The 22,596-nt window shown below is 37.8% G+C and overlaps 1 protein-coding gene across 1 annotated transcript in view; it reads right to left on the bottom strand.

Annotated features, from left to right (window-relative positions):
* Window positions 1-1,333: 1,333 nt before the first annotated feature.
* The window catches only part of WWTR1 (WW domain containing transcription regulator 1), a 97,434-nt gene continuing 76,171 nt past the window's right edge, over window positions 1,334-22,596 (bottom strand). Inside the window, exons 3-6 of the mRNA XM_058187352.1 lie at window positions 18,563-18,768; window positions 8,361-8,494; window positions 7,137-7,249; window positions 1,334-6,537 (exon numbers count right to left, since the gene is read on the bottom strand). Coding sequence (XP_058043335.1) covers window positions 6,353-6,537; window positions 7,137-7,249; window positions 8,361-8,494; window positions 18,563-18,768 — 638 coding nt within the window. The 3' untranslated portion in view covers window positions 1,334-6,352. The remainder of the gene's footprint in view (window positions 6,538-7,136; window positions 7,250-8,360; window positions 8,495-18,562; window positions 18,769-22,596) is intronic.

Below are 22,596 nucleotides of genomic sequence, written 5' to 3' on the forward strand. Positions count from 1 at the left end.
CAAACCAGGGTGAAATCTACTTACCTTCCTTACCGGTTTGGAAGTGTGTGCGTGTGTGTGTGTTTGTCACATGTGCATGCAGACCCTCTGTGCATGTGCAGAAGGCAAAAACACATTACTTCCTGGTTAAAACCAGGAAGTAAAGACACCCGGGCAGATCGCCAAACCACCGGCCACGATCGCTACTGGATCATGCAATCTGGTTCGATCCAGGAGCATTTCACCCCTGATTCAAACATAGATTAGCATTGTGTCCAAGTAAGGTCCCATTAGGACGTTACTATTTTGGCTCATTCACCTTGCTATTCTCTTCTTCATCTCATGCTTAGTAATGTCCTAAGCATGAGATGAACAGGATTGAACCAAAATACTGGTACCATGTTCTTATATGGATTTTTGTACGTTTGGCAGGAAAGCTTTGATCATGAGCTTTCAATTTATAAAAAGTCACTACTCCCATCATCAAAGGGTTCTTTAACTGAGGTTCATGGTTTAATGTATGGTTCAGAAATCCACTATAGCCACCATTCTGGACTGCTTTAATTTGCAACACAAGTACACATAATACACAAGTCTAAGCTGGTGGTCATTTAGGATTCAAATGAAATGGTAAGCCTGATGCCTTCATTAATGAGCTATACAGAGCAGAATTAAGGTTTCACACTCTTCTGCCATTCTTGGATTGACTGCAATCTGATTTTTGAAAAGGTGGCTGCTAGCCATTATATCAGGCGCAACAAACCAAAACGACACCATGAGCTGATCACAGTTGCTAATTGTTGCTGATTGATTTACAAGAATCTCACCAGACTGACTGCATTCTCTTGAGAAGAGCCAGATACGGGTTTCAAGAATGGGACTCAAGTCTGCATTGCTTCCTGTCCTGCAATGACTCTAAACTCACTAGTGCCTTCATTCCTCCCCCTATTTTAGCTGGAGATTCTACCACACCACCAGAGAACCTACAAGTTGGGCATCCGAACACAAAATGACTGTACAAGATGCAGTCTTGTATAGGGAAAAGCCAGATGGCTGTGGCCAATCAGAGTTCGGACAGTTACTAGATTAGAATACTAAAGTAATAAAGACCATCTACTTGGTGAGATTTGAGATGAGTTGGGTCAGAAAAAGTTGAATTGGAATTTCAAAACATGGGAGAGATTTGTGATGGTAACAGAGTAAGCTAAAAGTGTGGGTTTCCACCCCAGTTCTTACCAGAGTGTGTTATATGAACATAGCCATTGTCTTTTTAGTGGCAACACTCTTATCTCTACTCAGTAGAGTCTTTTTTCCTCTCTTTTCAAGGAATAAGTGAAAGCAATACACAGGGCAGTAAGTTTAAATCAATTTCTATTTATTTATTTTTCTTGTACAATAATAAAGAAATACTTTGTTTTTTAAAAAAGAAACAAACTCTGGATATAACTGTTTGTTCTGATTTTCAAGCATACACATATGTATGCAAAATATTCTACACTGAAAACAAATGCTCACACAAGTTGGCATAATAGCATAACAAACTGATGTAAATAAAAAGAAGTATTAAAGTATTAACACATAAATGAATGTAGTGTATTAGGAAAACAGAAATATTGGTTTTACCATCCATTTCCATTCTCGAAAATAAGCATTTAATTTCTCCAGCTCTTAAAAAAAATTGGCTTCTCTAATGCTTTATTTCCAATTAATTTAACATCCAATACAGCAGTTTTTAAGCATCTGCCTTCGAAGAACTCGTTTGCACTTGGCATATTAACTCCTTCCAGTGGTTTAGAGGGATAATTTTCAAGTACACAGACTATTAACACAAGGCACTTTCCAGCCCTGTAGGATCTTACTTTTCCCTTTCATGAACTTAAAACAAATTCCGCAGTACAGTCAATAGAATAGCCCCTATTGCAACAGAAAAAGTTTTGTTATTCTATTCCATTTCTATCCCACCATTTTGTCATGGTAGCATATAGCACTTTCCTTCCTTTAATTCTCATAACCACCCTGTGGTGTAGGACAGTTAAACAAATAGAACAAGGCTAGATGCTCAGAATACATCATCAATGAGTATGGACTGGGGTCTGAATCTTCTGAGTCTTAGTTCAGGAATAGTCACTAGACACCATACTCATTGCACATCAGCAGGGCAAATTCATTTCAATGAAAGTTAATTCGAATTTACACTGGAATTTTAACCTACTTCTACGAAACCTCAGAATTTCCTAGAACTCGGTTTGAAAAACCATGACCTCAAAACTTCCCCTCACTCAAGATTACAAGCTGTTATCCATATCCCACAACTTCTATATGGTCGGCACTGAAGTGAGCCTTTCCCTAACTTAAAATCCTTGAATGGCAGTATGATTGCTCTACTGCTCTGAATTTTTACTGCTGGCAAATGTAATTTAGTGTTAAAAAATGAAGTAATTAAATACCACAAATCATAGTCTTACACTGAAAATTTATGAAAAACTATTAGATCAGTAAGAAATAATTGTTGGCAAAGCAACCCTTAAAAATTAAAACTGGATTTTGCAACATAAAATTGACTTATTCATTCATTTCTCCCATTTTTGTGATTACTGGGATCTCCCCCCCATCCCCCCAATCTCTACTATTAGATGCTTTACTCATTAAAAATAATAGTTCTGGCACTTTAAAACAAAACAAGATTGGCTCCTTTGTTCCAGTTGACTTGGTTCTAATGCTGCATGATGCCTTCATAGGTTAACGTATTTGCTTGATTTGTCCGCCTTGTACTATAGTACTAAACCAGTCTTGGATCTGCTAACTCCCTGAATTTCATGGGTCCTATGGGACTGAATTCGGGAAATTGAATCCCAAGAGACTTACAGGGCTGTAAACGTGTCAGTCAAAGTATTTATGCACACCTATTCAGAAGTTATTCCCACTGCGTATAAGAAGGGGGCTAGGAAGGGCTAGGAAACTGTTGAGAGCCATAAACGTAAATCAGGTATACTGCTAGTTACAATGCAGCTTCCCCCACACACACCACAGAATGGTTCAGCATTATTTCTATTAACCAGAACCCACTAGGTACAAAATATATAGAAAACGGTAGTTCTTTTGCTGGCAGCTAGTCTTCTAGATTTTTCTAGTGGGCAGCTAGATTTTTCAAATCTTGCTCTGGTGGCTCTAAGCTTATAGCATTTACCTTCACCACGGTGAGGAATAAGGATAGGAGTATTATTTTGTCACATGTGTTCCCCATTCACTTATTTATGTACTTCAATTCCAGAGTTATGACAGGTATGGCAATAACAAGCATCCCTAGTGATCTCTTCAAAGAAGGAAGTATAGACAGAATTACTTCTTCTACTTATAAAAATTATAGTTCACTAGGTTTAGATTGCAAAAACCTAGATGTAGATCATTGAATGGTAGCCGAATATAGTGTTTTCCATATCTCCTTTCTACCATTTAATGGCCATTTGGATTTTTGCGGTTTGCTACAATTCTCTACAGTAATGTGTTTCAAACAGTGGAACCCCCAAAGTTCCATGAAGATGTAATGGAGGTATTTCTGTATAAAAAGACTGTGGTTAATCCCTGTCCCTTCAAACACTCAAATAAAGCCATTTTTCAAATTACTAGTGTCTCTTGATTTTTTTTTCTGGGGCTTCTGAGAATTTTTTAAAATTAATAGGATCTGAGCCAGAAAAGGTTTGAAATGTCTGCTCTAATGCTTTAATTTTGCTTCTCTGCCCATCATTGCTTTTATATGGGAGTAAAACAATATTCTCCTTTCTGCTCCTAACTCTCTCCTAGATCCAACTGGGGCCTGGGTGAAGTTTAGTTCCTTCTCTAAGCCACTTTCACTTTAAATTGAAGTCATTCTAATTCACACAGACTAATTTAGGAAAATCAATTCAAAGGAAGTAAATCATACCACACATACAACTTGGAAGAGCTCCTTTGGTGGCCATTTTTGGGTTGTACAAAATGGAACACGATGCTGCCTACAAATATGTGGCAAACGGCACTTCAAATATTAATGTACACTGTTGGATCTGGTCCTTTTTTAAATAAGTGAGCTACCTTCAATTGAAGCTTATTGCCAGCTAGAAGTCCAGTCTGTCACAGCAAATGTTACTATGTACGTCTTAAATCTGTAAATCTGCAGAAGTCCAAAAATTGCCAAGCAATCTGATGCTGAGTGAACAAGAAATCTATGGCAGTGTTTCTGCAGCTTCTCGATGAGCACAAAAGCACTGGCCATACAACAAAGTAAGATTTGGATCTGCCTTTAATAACTTCCTGTTTTTCTAAGCAGGTAAGAAAAAAATCAAGAAGAAACTTGTTCATATAGCTAAAATAGTAAACATTGTAGGAGTGTCTGGTTTTCATATCATGGCTGATAATCTTTAAATAGTGAAAACATGCAATAACATTGCTTAAAGACAAATCTCTTGCTCTCTTAATGATTAATCGTATATGTTAAGTGAGCAAGCAAAATGAAAAGAAAGAAATGAAAATAAAATAAAAGGGAAAGAATGCCCATTGATGGAAAATATTTTCTAGTAGGTGCAAGAATCTGCTAAAACAAACTAATCTACTTCCTTATGTCTGCCTACCCATCCCTGCCCTTATAAAACAAACACAAAATATTTTCTGGGTCAAATATTAAAACTTCACAAATATTGGATTTTTTAAAAATCATTCATGATTAAAATATTGTGAAAAGAAAACTAGCCTGGTGCATTCAGAACAAATACCTTCAAGTAACAATTCTCCCACAAAATAGTGTTCACCAATATTTAATTGATCCACTGGGGTAATCCCCAGAATTGACTTTGTAATACTCCAGCATTGCTATCTGCATTCTCTCCTTAGCCACTCTTCAACCTATCTTATTAACTTCAGACTAACATCTATTTCACTTGCCTTTTTTCTTCATCAAGTTAGAAAATATGGGGTATTTACTGCCCAGTTCTGTAATACAATGATGACTTTATATTGGTATGCTTGAAGCCTAGCAGTGTGCTTTACCTCTTTGTTTTGTTTGCATATCTCTGATTAAGAGGCCTGTATTAATTATAATGCCTTCCATAAAAAGATATTTTTTCAATATAAAAAAGCTTAATGTTCATAGATTATAAATAAAAACAATTAAAAATACTTAGTCTTAGGACGTCATTTGCATTTCAGGCAAAATGAGTACTTGAAATCCTTGATGCATTCTCAGTCCCAGATATCAACTATTTAATAATCTCTATATGAATATAGCTAGGAGTACACCAACAATAGTCTTTTGTTTCATAGGTCAGAATTAAGAAGCAAATGACTAAGAAGTTAAACCCTTTTGCTACACTGACAAAGAGATGTTGGCTTTCCCCTAACTGATAAAGTGAAGCTATTATTTCTAGCTTGTAAAATCCGATCAACAAAATGTATTATTGCTAAAAAGAAAAAAGATAATGAGGTTCTATAAAATTGTTACTGTATTCAATAATGTGACAGTTTTTCTCCAGAAATCAATTTTTCTAGATTTTTTTGTGTATAATACAACAAAATTATTGTTTTTATGATTCACCTTAACATAGTTTTTAAAACAGCTCCATATGAAGTGTACTTCTTTAAAATGAAATTAAAAAAGAATGTAACATATTTAATTGCATTTTTTTCATTTTCTATATAGTTTAAAAATGGCAGCAATTAGTATCAACCTGGTTCATTTTATAACGCAGTGGTAGTATAAAAACAACAGCTAAAACATTTCACTTTTGCTTGCTAGAAACCATGTAGCAACTGAAAAAGTCCCAACAGTAAAGTTTGTGCTTTGCAGGTTTTTAAAAAGTTACTCTCCGGTTGACTTGGAATTGAAAAGAAAAAAAGTTGTATTCCCTACAATGTGAGTTTATTTAAAATAATGATGATTTTTAAAACTGTTGTAAATAACAAGCATTTGGTGCAATTAAATATAATCACAGAGCTGTACTTGAGTGTGTGCTAGGTTTTCAGAACCAAGCTAACTTCTGCAATTTAAAACTTCTTACAGTCATCACTTTGTCTTTCATGTCCTTAATTATACACTTAACTGTGTGTAACTGATGACCGTTCAGGTCAGACATGGTGCAAAAAAACCCCCACCCCTTTGTGTCCTCAAAACACATCTAGGAAAAACTTACATTTAATATCTATAAGCAATTCTACTCCTTAAAACTAGGGATGTGTGTATATTTTATGTGTGTACATTTCAAATGTAAGTTATTGTCAATGACATCCTGATTAAGATTCATTGACCTATAAAGGGGCTGGAAAAGTCAGCAAAGGATTATGCTGGTTAGCTGAGGGACTTGAAGAGGCTTGGCCTTAAATTCTAGAAATGTTGGGTTATCAGTTACAACCAGGTAAGAAAAGGTTCATTTTTGTTGAGGACTGATTCCACATCACTAAGGATGGGGATCAGGTCTTCGGACTCTAATGTCCCAAGGTCAACGTTTGTTCCTGGGAGACAGTCAAGGAAGTCAGGAAAGCGTGTCTGTTGGGAGTTGATATTCATGGAAGGCTGTGCTACATTTTCTCCTGAAAAAATAAAGAAGAAATTAATTGAGTAATAGTATCTAAAATCATATAGGTTACTTGACCCAAGCTTAGTTACCCATATCTAGATTTCAGTCCAGAACAGAAAGCTAAGGGGTTTATGAAAAACTATAAAAAATCCCAGGAGTAGTCTTTTTCACTAAGGTACCAAGGAAATATGCATTAACAGTGCACAACTTAAAATTTCATCAGGAAGGAGAGGAGAGGGTAAAGGACTCTGTCCACAAATCTAAAACAACTCCTTGGTTGGACACCCACACTCAGACAGACACTTTTAGAAAGCTAAAAAGATTCAAGGAGCATAGTTTCAGTACAATGTAAGATTAAAATTGGAGGAAAATTGGTATGTAGCTAAACTTTTGAGGGCTAAAAATCAGGACCTTCTTGGTTGCATACTGAAGCATATGCAATATCAATCCTCCTAGGGATGTTGGGACTGCAGTTTTTGCACAAATTGGAAGGTGAAGTTTATTCAATAGCTGGGCAATTGAATAAATAATTCAGACAAGTATAAAAGTGTTATTGGCTGAGCCTATTGTTTATAATTTTGTTAAGAAGAAAAATACACTTCTTGTTCATACCTGTGTCCATCTCATCTACATTGCTGAGGAAGTCTTCAGGTGTAGTTGGTATGCTGTAACATCCTAAGCCTAGGCCACTGTCTGTGCTCTGCTCCCTGGAATGGTATGGCCCACTATGAATTGAGACATGAAAAGTCCGTGGTCAAGACTGTGCCCATCACATGTCTGTCCCCAGAATGGCTTATGAAATAATTGGCTAAACTTTGGACTCTAGATAGCTCTCAATGTACTCCAGTATTTTGTGAATTCCCCTGTGACAGGTTGAAAACATCAATCTATCACAGAATTTTGCAACTGGAAATTTTATTTTTCTTAAAATAAAATGTATACATTACAAGATATGGCATTATCATTTTAGATCTCCTGACAATTTGGTAGCCAGTGTAACTCAAAGCCCAAAGAACATAGGTCTAGATCAAGAGTGGAACCATATCTCAGTAACAGAGTATACATTTTACATGCAGGACCCCCAGATCAATCTCTATATTCATTAAAAAAAAGCTTTATAATGAAGTATCAATGTACTAAACAAGGCTTCCTAGCCTTATCATAGGCTCCAATTTTTTATCTTCCAGTCTACTGATCCAACTACCTGCAGTATCCAACCCTGCTCCCTTCCACTTCTCATCCTCTCTTTCTCACTGGTAGCTTTTGCATTGGCAAACTATGTTGACTTGCATCTTTCATCTACATTTGTTCCCACTTCATCTTCTTGGCACCTGCTATAATCATTGTCCAGGATACATGATTCCCAATCACAATTTCAACTAAGGAGTGGCACCAGTGGTTGTCATTCTTCTACTGTCAAATGATGCCAGTTGTTTAAAAAGCAAATGGCACTGTCAATCCAAATTTACAGTGACAAAGACAGCCCCCATGTGAAGAGGTGGCATCTAGAGTACAGGTGTTTTTGTTAATTATACATAGAATAATTAGAAAATTATCCTAATTTTCCTAATTATACCTAATATACAAAATTGCCCTTCTCAGGCTAAATGTCAATTTGGTATCCTATAGCCTCCTCTGTCTGTTCCCATATGAGAAATAACTTCAGCCAATTTTCTACACACCACTAAAAATGCAAATACAGAGTAAGCAGATCACAATTGATCAGAATCAAAAAGATTAAATAGCTATTCAATTAGAGCTTTTGTAATTCACAAACAAAATTGCCACTATTTATTATAGAACATAAAATGGCTGGTGAGCAAACATGGTACTTGCCTGTTCAGAAAGGGATCTGACCCATTATTTGTAATAGATCTCATGTCCTGTGTCATGTTAGGTGCGCTCACAGCAGTCTGAACTGGGGCAAGGTTCTCAGATTCCATGGGAAGTTGTCTATACAAATCAGCTTCCTAAAGTTCAAAAAGAACATATATTGTCAGTGTTGGTGCATGGACAGCTAGAAATTCAAAAGTACTGTCTGGAAGTCATTTGAGCCATTCACAAACACAAACACACACAATTTCTCTCTCTCTCAATCTCTCTCTCTCTCTCTCTTCTACCTCTCTTCTATCTCTTTTCCTATTCCTCTGATTTTTAGCAGTAGTTCTATTATTTCTTCAATAAAATACAGCAATCTTTTTATTATTCCAAATTTTGTTCGAGAGATTTTGGAAAGCAGTAAAAGCTAATGTAGAAAAAAGTAATTCAAGATATGGAATGCAGAATAAGCTTTTAAATAAGATAACAAGCAAGGAAAGTGAGGGAATATCAGAATGTGTTGTAAATAAAAATGTTTATTTCAATCAGCAAAATATTCTAACATCTAGTTCTAGGAGTTTGGAAGGGTAGTTTGGAGGAAGGAAAGAAAAAGAAAGGAAGTAAGGAAGTAAGGAAGTAAGGAAGGAAGAAAGACAAAGAACAAGGAGTCATCACTAACAAACCTCAGACAAACAGATGCTTGGAAAATACAAGAGGAAATTTGGAGGCAACACGAGAGTCTGACCTGGAAATATTTCTCATTGGATCATGCCCAGAGAAACCAAGAAAATGTCTTATAAATAAAGCCTTTTCTTTTGACCATCTGAAGCTGGAAAACCTAGGTCACTGGAAGACCTAACATCAGTTTCGACAAGTATAACCAGCATTAAACAGTTCAGAACTTTGCAATCAATTTGGAGACACCAACACTGCTTTTAAATTTGGAAGGGACTATATACTTTAGGTTTAGTATGCACACTATTGATTTGCCTATGGTAAAAAGAAAGTGGGAAGTAAACTGCTTGATCCAATTTCTGTAAGAAATTTGAGTGCATTTATAGTTAACTGCAATCCACAGCCAGGAATTGGCAATTTGCTACAGTAGCAATTGTATATATAATTAATATGAAGGTTTTTGCTTTCTATATTTTATCATGAAACTAATTAGGAACAAGCAATGAAATGGGAATAGAAAACTCTATGATAAATATGTGGAAACTACCATGAATTATCTCCCCCCACACACATAGTTGGACTGAGAGTGACACCTTGTGGGAAAAAAGAATGATGAAAGGGTGCAATCCGTAAGGAAAACTTCCTACTGGAAAAAGGTCAGAGATAATGCCTTTCTGTCATCTTCCCAAAACAAAATGTTCAAAGAAAAACATATAAATATACTGCAAGTTTAAACATACAGCCATCCAATGTTCTTGGCTATAATCCAATGAACTTAATGTGCTCCTCTTCAGCTCCAAGCCTTTCAAAATATCAGGGGGGAAAAACCCATTTGTTTGATTTTGTCCAATTCATAATAGAAGACCTATTCCTAAAGTTTCTCCATTTTTTTCAAGCCAGGAAGGGCACATTTCACATTTTGGAAGCACTCCAAGGGTACTCTGGCAAAATGACTAGCATAGAAAATGCTTGCTCAGCCACAAAAAGGCTACTATATATAGCAACATGGTTGGTGAGAAAATTCCCATTTACCTGCAGGCAAGTGGGTAGAGGTGTTTCCCATCAAACTTTCAAGATTCCCAAATGTACGTACTTCCCAGACTAGTGTACATACTACTCTAAGTTAGTAAAACATGTTTTCATACAAAGCATCCATCATTTATACTTTTTATAAATGCTTTATGTTAACTAAATGAATTCATCACTTTCAATTAAAGAACTTCTTAAACAACCAGGATGTAAAGCAACTCAGTTTTCAGTGATGTGAAAATTAAACAGGGTGAGAGCAGATTAATACTTAAATGGGAGACACCCAGGAAATCCCAGGCTGTAGGCTAGATTGGTAAAATGAAAAAAATAAATAAAAAAAATCTCAGAAGCAAAGATAAATCTGAACTAGACTTTGCCAAAAAAATAACAATGATTGGAGCATTTTTAAAGAAGATTATACTTGGATCAAAAGTATTTAATTTTGTAGATCATCAGATCTCAGCTGGATGACAAAGTGTCCTTCTCAAAAAGGCCCCGTTCATTATCACCTGCATAGGAAATATCCAAGAATCTGAACAAGACCTCCTGTAGCCTTTCCCCATTATGATATAGGCATTATCAATATATGTTGTTTATTTTAATATTAATCACAGTAGGTTTTTTAAAACATTAAAAACTATTTCTGTAAATTATCTGGGGAAAGCTGTTTCAATGAGCGCCATATATTTTTTAAGTAGACATATAAACCAAACACATTGCTGAGTAAGTCAAGTTTCCTTTTAAAATCCATTTAAAAGAAATATTTTATGGCTCTCTACTTTCACAGGGCTTCCCCAACTGGTTCTATTGAGAGGACCACTATCAGTGCCCCAATGACAGTTCCTTTGGCACTTACCATTTTTTTTTTAAAAAAGCATATAATTAAAAATAAAGCAATAGGAAATGGTCTTGCTGGAAAGCAAAGCACCAGTCATTTTGAGAAAAGGTATATTCCGCATGGTTCTTCTCCATGTCACTCATTTTACAGTTGCACCCTCCAGGACAGGGATCTCCAATCTTGGTCCCTTTAAGACTTGTGGACTTCAACTTCCAGAGTTCCTCAGCCAGTCCACAAGTCTTAAAGGGACCAAGGTTGGAGACCCCTGCTCCAGGAAGTCCTGAGCTCTAGTCCTCCCTTAGGCATGGAAGCCAGCTGGGTGAGTTTGGACCAGTGCCTCTCTCTCAGCCCAACCCATCTCATAGACAGGTTGTTGTGGTGTAAATAGGAGGGAGCAGTGAGTACACTGCCTTGAATTGTATAAAATAAAAAGCAGGATGAAAATATAAGTACAGTAATAGTTGTTATCTTTATATTGATTATTATGATTTACTCTTCTTTTTGTACATAACTCAAGAGTCAAATGGTTTGAATTGGGTGGCAGATAAATGCTTAAATAAGTCTTTGAAAATTCCAAATATGCCCCCAGCCCCAGCCCCAAATGCTTGTCTGCTGTTGCTTCAGAGGGCTTCAAAAAGCTCATATTTCTCAGATTTTTCTGGGTGGGCCAGAAAAGACAACTGCTTGTAAAATGTTTGGAGATTGCTACTGCAGTGCCAGGCAAATGACAAAAATGACAAATGCAGTGCCAGGCAAATGACAAAAAATGACAGAGGACAAGACAAATCACTTTTCTATGGTCAGCAGGTCATCTGGCAAAAGGGGTTCCCCCCCCTCCCCGCAGCCCATCCTGACACGCTCACTGACATTTCCTTACAAATAAAGCCACCGATACCTCAGGAGCCTTTGTGGTCTGTTGTCTTTTGTGCTGTTGCTGTGCACACCATGTTTGGTCAAAAATAAAACAAAACAAAATGAAAACAACCACCAAAAATGAGAGAGAGAGAGAGAGAGAGAAAGAAAAGGGAGAACAGCCAGTGGAAACAAAAGGGAGGATCAAGGCAACTATTTGACATTGCTACAGCATTGAAATGCCTGCTGTGGCAGCAGCTCCAGAACGCCTTCTCCTTCAGAGATTTCTGTGGAAGCTGCCAAAATGTATGCAGGCTTAAAATGGTTGAAGTACACTAAATTATTCACTGTCTCTGCACACACATACAGGCCCCTTGATGTAAACCTTAAAAAAAAACCGACATGCCAAATGATTTTAGAAATCTCCCAACACATTTCCTGGAACCTTGCTGGCAGAAATAGCTTGCTGCACAAGCACAGCTGCTAAATTGTCCCTTTAGAATGCGGGAAGGGTCTAGTTTCACCCTGCCCCTTATTAAACTTCCGTTCCTTGGATACTGTGATGCACAGCAACAACTGAACATCCAGGCCCTCCTTTGGTATTCTTTAGATGGCTCCCTTTCTAAGCTTGCTCATTTCTGTCAGTAGTAATGCAAGGTAACTGAAGGCTGATGTACTCTGTAGCCATGAAACATCCACTTTTTATTAAAATAACACTTCAAGCTTGCCTAGTTTCAGGCAAAACCAAGTTACGACACCTTGAATTTATTTAATTTTTATTTGTGTGAGTTTACATATAGACTGAATCAATATTCATACTGACTCCTTATTACTCCTCCAGAGGAAGCACACGCTTGAATTAGTTTCGGAAGGATAATAACTGCTTTGCACCCATAAATTCTAGATCAAACTCTAATAGGCTTTTGACTTGAAATCCTGGAGATGATCCACCACTCAGGGTAGATGTTGTTGAGACAGATGGACCATAGAAACTAATGCCCTATATGAGAGTTTCCTAAAATATCCATCCAGTTCATGAAAAATAATGATAATTACTGTTTACAATCCACAAAAAAAGCAAAATATGGCAACATGATAAGATCAAATAGCAAAATTAAACACTAATAGATACTATTAGTGGACACCAATTCTGAATGTGACAATAAAAGTTAAGATCTTTACCAGATAGCAAAACATAAACAATGCTGGAACCAGCCTTTCCTGCAAGGGAAGGGTATTCCAAAGTTGGGGTCCCACAACAGAGATGATTGTTTACCCTCTCCCACAAAACCAGCCTTTCCCAGTAGCTGCCATCCTTGCAGATCTTAATGTCTGAGCATGTTCATACTAGGACAGACACTCCCTCAAGTATTCACATTCTTATTATTAGCAAATCACATAACTTGCACTTTCGTCTTTTGACTCCCCCCCCCCCACTTCAAAGCTTACTGCAGGCCCCTCTGACCTTGTTCTTTCTACTTTTTTAGTTTTGTTTGATACTAGGTCAAGGCAAAGGCAAACACTGCCATTCATCATTAATTTTATTTCAGGGTTTCTTGACTGAGGGGCCTTGCCCTATCTATATCTTACCATGGTAGAAGTCTCCTGGTGATTCTTTATTTTGTATGCTTCCATAAGGCTGCCTTCCTCTTATTCCGAATCCAAGCCTTAAGTCATGTTAGCTGTAGCATTGTTAAAGTAATGTTTTCCCCCTTAAACCAACCAGGAAAATTTCAAGGTATATGTAATCTGCCAGGCTCTGTACAGTCGGTGGCTTGTAGGGTGCAGGATGAGCATTTAGGCTAATGAGTGTATGCTCCCTTCTTTAGTTCTGGGGCTCTCTGATACCTATTTTCTTCTATGGCAGAGTGGGAGAGAGTAGCGGGACATAGCTGCCAGCTGTTGCTAAACCTGGGGAATTTCTTCGGGCAAAAATGTCAATTATGTCAACAAGAAACAGGTGCTCAGCTTCAAGGCCACAGCAAAAAGTCCATTAAACCATGGGAAGGATGGGGGAAAGAAGCACTGGAATTACACTACAAAGATAAATCCACTTCATGTTGATAGACAAAAATCAAACTATTTTGGGGGCAACTTCCAAGTGTTTACTTATGTATATTTTTATATCTTTTTATACAAAATTTATATTCCAGTCAAATCACAGCACTTTCAATGGTTACATACAATCCTCTTCACCCCCACCCCCAAATACAACAGAATCCAGTAATCCCTTTAAAAATACTCTTCGAAGTTTTGTTGCTTGATTCACACACTTCAATTTGACCATCAAAAGTCAAGCTAAAATCCACACAATCTTTCCGTGCCTTCCTCCTTTCCAATGCTAATGGTAAACCAAGTTCCCCTAAATCTTGCTGCTCCCACAGCAGGGGTGAAATCCAGCAGGTTCTGACAGGTTCTGGAGAACCAGTAGCAGAAATTTTGAGTAGTTCAGAGAACCAGTAAATACCACCTCTGGCTGGCCCCAGAGTGGGGTGGGAATGGAGATTTTGCAGTATCCTTCCCCCAGGAGTAGGGAGGGAATGGGGATTTTGCAGTATCTTTCCCCTGCCACACCCACCAAGCCCCGCCCACAGAACCGATAGTAAAAAAATTTGGATTTCACCACTGCCTCACAGCATGCCCTAAACCACATTCAATATGATTTCATTTTTCTCCTTTCAGCAGTACTGTGCAGTAATGGAAATGCATGACAGTTGCTTTTCTTCTGCTGCAAACCAATCCCTACAGGACCTCAGCAACTCCACCACCACCACTAATCAGAGGTCAGGGACAAGAAAAAGTGAGTAGTCCCACTGGGCAAACACAGAATCAGTAAGAGTCAATATGAGGCAACAACATGTGATTTGTCACTTTTTCCCTACATGCTTAGGTATGCTCTACATTGCCTGCGTGGAACAAATTGAGCCAAGATAAGAAGGAAAGCTTTACTTCCAGAGTAAAGCATCAGAAACAGTCTTCAAGCATAGGCTGAACCTGAGACAGAGATAGAAACTTAAGAGATACATAGTCTAGCAATGGTTGATTGGGCATGTTTTTAACAGTGTTTTCAGTTCTCTTGATGGATCCACAAATAACTAATAAGTAGTCTTCCCCAGGCTGGCACATAGCCCTGGTTGGAAATGATTGCCATAATCTAAGAAATTTAGAAGTTAGGGTTAGGGTTAGGGTTGGATAAGGCAATTTTAGCCTCATTTCCAATCTAAACAATCTGTATGATACATCAAAGCCCTGCAGGCCCAGAAGAGTTCCAAAAATCTAAATTATCTGAGTCACATTTGGATTAACAAATACATTTTAAAATCCCTTAAATCAGAGCCTGTTATACTAATAGAGGAGCATATATTTATTTATTTATTTTATTTGCATTTATTTGCTAACTAAGCCAACTTTCTTGTCCTCCCAGCAGCCAGAAAACAAAAGGTTCTTTTCTAATCTTCTAAAAAGGAAGATAACCCAGGAACTCCAGACAGTTGTGTAGTGTTGGAAGTGTGATTCTGGAGAGGGCTGCTGCAGATGTCCCAAATCTCTACAGAGAAGCCAAGCTGCTGTCAACCAGATAAGTTTAAGAAGGGCTTGCCAGAAACTCAGAACTCTTTTTCACCCAAACCCTCTTCATCTACTTGGGAGTTGCTTAGCAGCTGATGCAAACACTTTTTCTTAAAACAGTTTGCAGTAAAAGCAGCAACAGCATTAGTAGGAAAGGATTAGGGCAGCTAGGAAATTGTTTGAACAGTGATACCCTTCTTCCATGTTTTCAAGGCCTCACTATCATACTACAGTAACAGGAAGTTCACAAAAATTCTAACAGATTAAGGACTGTATGCCAGGATTGTTTTTCTTTTCTTTTCTTTTTAAAATCCTGGTTATATTTAGCAGCCAAAACTGCAGGGCTACAGGACTCGGCGGTACAAAGGGGGTATCTTTTCAAATTGTTCTGCTTGTGTATTGCAACGATTCTTTGCAGTTTTTCATAATGTGCAAAGGGAATGTTTCATAAAGCAGATGCAGAGACCTGTAGAGGACAAGAAATTTGATGCTGAGTCACTAAATAAAGATGCCAAGCATTTTGTCCAATCCTGATGTACCAAGAAAAAAAACCATTTTCACAAAAATCAGGAAAATTATTATTTTCAAAAATCTTATGCCTACATTACCTATATTCAAACTGGAGTTATTTCAGGTACTTATGTATGCGTCAAACAGCAATCTATATAGTACAACTAAGATTTTATAATGATGCATCCATCTCTGCCGTTGCCTTCCAGGTGTGTTTGAATTACAAGTACCAGAATTCTCAGACACTGGGCTGAAAATTAAGAGACCAACTTATTTGGAAAATACCATGCTGAAGAAACTGTATTATAATACTGTACATCAGTACACTAGAAAAGACAGACAGGGATGTTCCCTCGGCAGCCTAATTATATTTAAAATATTAACTGCTATACTAGGGACTTTTATGTTTCATATTAACAATAAGAAATTAATATAAACAGACCTTATGCATAAGGACCTGTTTCCAATCTGGCCCTTTATCTCTTCCAATGGTGCACCCATCATCTCTGTAATCAAGTTACTGGTCATCCTTTTCTTCACTTTGCTTCCAACTTTCCCAGCAGCATACACCTCAAGAGAGCTAGGTCTTCACATAACATCTCAAAAATATGGTCATTTGAACATGGTCATTTGTGCTTCAAACGAGAATTCTGGATTTACTTGTTCTATAATCCAATTGTTTGTTTCTTAGCTATCCATGGTATTCTCAGGAGTCCTCTCTGGTACTGAAAAGTGTCCATATTCTTTCTATCCTGCTTCTTCAAAGTTCAACTTCGACCCTCATAGAGTATCACAGGGAAAACCATTGCCTGCCCAATTCTGATCTTTCAGATCAAAGACATGTCAGAGCATCCAAGTATCTTTTCCAAGGCCTTCTTTACAATATTACTCTAGTCTTTGGTGTATTTCTTCATCTCTTGTTCCTTTACTGCTGATTGTTGATCCTAAAAGACACCACATCAGTATCTTCACTATCAATTCTAAGGCTAGTTGCTAAACATATAGGCACTAATTTGGTGTTCTTTATATTGAATTTTAATTTCACTTTTTCTCTGCAAGGAGATTGCACTGAATTCCACTCTTCATTTTTGAAAATCCAATGAGCTAGAAGATTTAGTGATGAAAACAAGGAGCACAGAGAAAAAGTGGAATTAAAATTCAATATAAATTTGATATTTCAATTACTAGTATATTTTAAAATAATCTTCATCTTCTTCCAATTCCGGCTTTCTTAATATAGATTCAGTGATAGAAAGTAATGGGAACATCTAAAATGTATCATTTAAATTATTTCGGTAGGAAAACTTCTTGTTCTTATAGTATCTGTGAATAAAGACACAACATAGTGCAGCAAAATAATATCTAGCTAAAATTATTTTATATTCATATCACATTCCTCAATTTTATTACTGGCTTTTAAGAAAGATGAAAAGTTTTTTAAGAGAGATGAAAAGTTACAAGCAATCAAACAATAAACAAAAAATAAAAAGGAGTAGATTTCAAGGCACAGGCTTTGATACAACCTGCTGGGTTCATCACATCTTAAAACATCTGACTGAGCATTAATAAACCTTTAGAAATGATATGCCAACTGGTGTCATTACACAAATAGAAAACATAATTCATTCTGCTGCCAAGAAATGTGAGACTGTATTACTAAATACAGTATAAACAAATGCTACCCTGGAATAGCTGAAGGAGGTTAGATCCAAATCCCAAAGGCAAAATAACATAAGTAAAGTAAAGTATAGGTTTGATAGTTTCCCCCCTCCTTCTCTGCTTCAAAAGTTTCGCATTCTGAACTTACTTATGTTAGTCTGAAATCATATCTATCCAGTTCAGTTGGCCTTACTCCCAATTAAAAAGCAAACTATTTTGCTTACCAGCTGCAATCCTTCAAACAATCTGCACTCTAGTTGATAGATATTCATGGAGTCTTTTAAAAATATGTCTTGCGACAGACAGGAGATACATGATTGGGAAATAGTGTGCGTTCATGTGTGTACATATAGAAATCACCTTAAATGTGATGTTAAGGTTAGAAGTTGCTTCGGTTAAAAAAAAACGCAGAATATTTTTAGGACCAGTTTCTGTTTGTTTATTTTTTATATTCTCTCCCTCCCTCCCCTCTCTCTCTTAGCAACTATCTTCAACCTTCAACATTGCTGGAAGTAAAGTAACTGGCTAACTGTTTTTCAGAGGAAGCTGATGAATATATTGACCAAAGTAGAACCATATAATCATACTTTCATAGTACATTATCAGAAGGGTGGAATATTCCTTTACCCTATGAAAAACATCCTTTGCAATTGTTCACAGTTCTTGCTTTGAAGCCAAGTACAGGAAGCACCAGATCTGTTTTGAACAATGGGAGTCACAATAAAAGCTAATCCTTAAAGCCTAAGCAAAAACACACAACCCAGTGAGGAAAAATTTCCAGCCAGAGAATAACTGCTAACAATGTCAAGTCTAAGAGTTCCTCTTTGTAGTTGTCTTCAAGAGGTTTCCTCCAGTCCTTGAGAGGGCCAAAAACTGGACAAATGGACTCTCCCACTATGAAGAAAGATGAAAATCTGATCAAGAGAGTGATAGATCAGGATTTCTCCTGACTGTAAAATTTAGCCCTGCATAAAAAAGATGCTAATCTTCTGCTGTTGCGTGGGGGGGGGATCTCTATTCAGTGATCTCTCACTTGGAGTACTAGAAACCTACAGAAAGGAAAAGATATCTTCCCACATTTTTGCAATACCTGACGCATGAGTTCCTCCTGACGCATGCGAATCCTCTCTCTCTCCATTTGGATTCTCTGAAGCCTCAGCTTCTGCTGCTGTTGTTGCTGGGAAGTCAGGGCATTTGGCATGCTCATTAAGGCAGCTTGAGGGTTTGGCGGAGGGTGGTTCTGCTGAGATATAGATGTAGCTGGTGTCATCTGCGGCTGGTGCTGGTGATTCATTACTACGGAATAAGCGTATTTTTGAAATTATGAGAATACAATTATTATGATGCATTTGTCTATTCGTGCAATCATGGTTCCAGTTCTCCTGTAATATTTTGGAGCCAAGGTGGCGCAGTGGTTAGAGTGCAGTACTGCAGGCTACTTCATCTGACTGCTAGCTGCAGTTTGGCAGTTCAAATCTCACCGTCTCAAGGTTGACTCAGCCTTCCATCTTTCCGAGGTGGGTAAAATGAGGCCCCAGATTGTTGGGGGCAATATGCTGATTCCGTAAACTGCTTAGAGCAGGCTGTAAAAGCACTATGTAGCAGTCTAAGTGCTATTGCTACTTGTCCTCAGATATGTGGAAAAATAGTTATCCAAACAACTTCCCATCTGCATACAAAAACTAAAAACAATGGAAACTGTCCATAGTTAAAAACAAGAAGTTAAAATCACAACAAGCAATAAAATTGAACAACTAGCACTTAGCATTAGCATTTAGACTTATATACTGGTTCATAGTGCTTTACAACCCTCTCTAAGCAGTTTATGGAGTCAGCATATTGCCCCCAACAATCTGGGTCCTCATTTTATCTACCTCGGAAGGATGGAAGGCTGAGTCAACCTTGAGCTGGTCAGAATCGAACTCCTGGCAGCGAACAGAATCAGCCTGCAATACTGAATTCTAATCACTGCACCACCATGGCTAAATATTCAGTTTTTAAAACTACTAAAACTCACAATTACATAGGATATGCAGATTTTTATAAACAAACACCAAAAATCATCACTGTAGGCGCCTACTGAATATTTGTGAAGTTTTTAAAAACTTCATGCAATGCCCATTTTTATCAAGTGACTAGCTGCATATTTCAGGAGATAAAAATACTTAGAATGGGCCCTCAGTTTAATAATCTAAGGGGATGTTAGGAAGTGGAACAAGAAGATAGGATACAGCAGTGCTTGGACAGAAGATAGTGTTCCCAGGTGCATTTTGCCACTATGTTTCATTTAGCTAAATGTTTTGGATTGTTTTTGAAGGCAGTTTCATCCACAATGCATGGAAACAGTCTAAATGGGATTCACTTTCAGCAGGTTCTGACCAGTTCTGGAGAACCTGTAGTGGAAATTTTGAATAGTTCGGAGAACTGGTAGCAAAAATTCTAACTGGCCCCACCCCATCTGTTCTCTGCCTCACAATTCCCAGCTGATTGGAAGGAAATGGGGATTTTGCAGTAACCTTCCCCTGGAGTGAGGTGGGAATGGAGATTTTATAGTATCCTTTCCCTGCCACGTCCGCCAAGCCAAGCCACGCCCACCAAGCCATGCCACACCTACCGAGCCGGTAGTAAAAAATTTTGAAACCCACCACTGGTTCACTTCTATTCTGCTTGAAGAGAACAGGTGAGGCCATCTCTTCAAATATACAGCTATTCCTGACAATATGCCTAACAGTTGAGTGCAAGTAGGTAAGCAAACATATAACTACAGATACCTTTATTTTACATAATTAAGCACAGAAACCATACTCGTGTATTCTGTTCAACAGATCTCACTCTCTTTGTAGTCCTAAAAGCATACCGGTGGTACATATAGGGCCATACACATCATTGTAAAAAGTACCTCAAGGAAGGACTGCACCTATTAATGCGGCTCATCCTTTTTATATTTCTCAATTCAATTCCATTAAAACCTTTATTGTCAACGCACAACATGTGTACAATGAGATTGGCTGAGCCCCTCTTAGTGCACCCTCACAACACAATACACCTTAATAACTCAAAGTGAAATAAAATCTACACAAGCCTGAAAGAAAGTTGTAGCTTCTTTAAGAGTTGCATTGTGATCTACTTCCACCGTATCTTTTTTCAAGCTTGCATGGATGACTGAACAAGGACATGAGGCTCGAGCCCAAATACTTCCTCTGAATTATTTTTGAAGCGTACATAGCACAAACAGTACCTATTCTCTCTGTTCAGGCTGTCCAATTTTTAAAATCCAGCATTAAATTCCAAAGCTTAACTGGCAGCATAGAGCAAAGCAAAACACATATCAATACTGACTTTGCGAGTTCACTAATTTCCAAGATGGATTGAAACTTTGATATTTATCATACTTTTGTAAATTTTTTTGTAATTCAGGAAAGACTTAGAAAAACAACATGGGGGGTATGATTTATTTAAGAACGTTCTTCTATCTAGACTCCTTTTATAGAATGAGAGTTTGCACTAAGGCAGACTTTGTGCTGACCTGTGGTGTGGTCCAGTGGTGGTTTCAATTTTTTTTACTACTGGTTCTGTGGGTGGGCGTGGCATGGCTTGGTGGGCGTGGTAGAGGAAGGATACTGTAAAATCTCCATTCCCACCCCAATCCAGGGGAATGATACTGCAAAATCCCCATTTCCTCCCAATCCCACCAGTTCCAAGGTTGACTCAGTCTTCCATCCTTTATAAGGTAGGTAAAATGAGGACCCAGATTGTTGGGGGCAATAAGTTGACTTTGTATATAATATATAAATGGATGAAGACTATTGATTAACACATTGTAAGCCGCCCTGAGTCTTCGGAGAAGGGCGAGATATAAATGCAAATAAAAAAAAAAATCAGCTGGAACTCAGGAAGCAGAGAATAGAGAATAGGCCAGTCAGAGGTGGTATTTACAGGTTCTCCAAACTACTCAAAATTTCCGCTATCGGTTCTCCATAACTGGTCAGAACCTGCTGAAACCCACCTCTGGTGTGCTCAGGAGAAGGGGATAATTTCCTGGTGTTAATTTTTCAGTGACATTCATCACCACTGGCTATGGTATTCTGGAACAACTCAGGGGATTGGGAGTATGTGGCACAGTGTTGCCATAGTTCTCCCACTTTCTGGATTAGATGCAGTCAGTGTTGGTGGGACAAAAGAAGGGTGCCTGCTCTGAGAGCTGCCTCAGGGCTCTAGCCTCTCTCCACTTTTGTTTACATGAAGAAACTGGATGAAATCATTGTCGACAAGTATCATCATTGTCGGCACAGAGACAAGTATCATCAACATGATAATGTTGTTCAGTTGTAGAGTTCTTAGGAAACGGAGGGTGTGTTATTTCCAGCCTTGCCTATGTAAGCGGGTTTTTTTAATACTCATTTTAGTATGCTACCTAGAGTTATAAATTGTTGGTGGGCAGCCTTATATATCCTATAAATAACAAACAAATAATCTTAGGTCATGGCTGTGGTCACTAAATCAATATGCAAGTCACATTTCATTCTTTCTTCCCCTCTCTTCTCTCAGGGTCATAAGACTTCAGGATCTTTCCCTTTCTCTTTTATCAAAAGAATAGGCATCCTATGGCCCGGGGTCTCCAACCTTGGCAACTTTAAGACTTGTGGACTTCAACTCCCAGTGTTCCTCAGCCAACTTTGAAGTCCACAAGTCTTAAAGTTGCCAAGGTTGGAGACCCCTGCTATGGCCTACGGAATTCAGGGTTTTTCTTGAAAATGTGCAATTCAGCAAACCACAGAAAAACTAAGGTGAACTGACTTCTGATTTTGAGCACAAAATAAAACATGATACAACAGGCTGCTGGGAAGAAATGAGCCATGTTAGAAAAAGAAAAAAAAGAGAAACAAAACTAGAAATTTCCCCCCAATACATGTCTTTCATATCATAATGTCCCTGCCCTGTTCACTGCAGTCTTTGGGAAAAGAAAAACAAAACAAAACTAGAAGCTATAGCTCCCAAGCCATTGATCTTTCCTTAGCACAGATACAAACTTTGACAACTTCAGAGGCATCACGGACCTATGAACAGTTGGTTGAGGGTTACATTGCCCTCCCCCCAAAAATGGAGAGACTAGGATCACAGATG

Source organism: Ahaetulla prasina, chromosome 6 (assembly GCF_028640845.1).
Source record: "Ahaetulla prasina isolate Xishuangbanna chromosome 6, ASM2864084v1, whole genome shotgun sequence".
Lineage (NCBI taxonomy): Eukaryota > Metazoa > Chordata > Lepidosauria > Squamata > Colubridae > Ahaetulla > Ahaetulla prasina.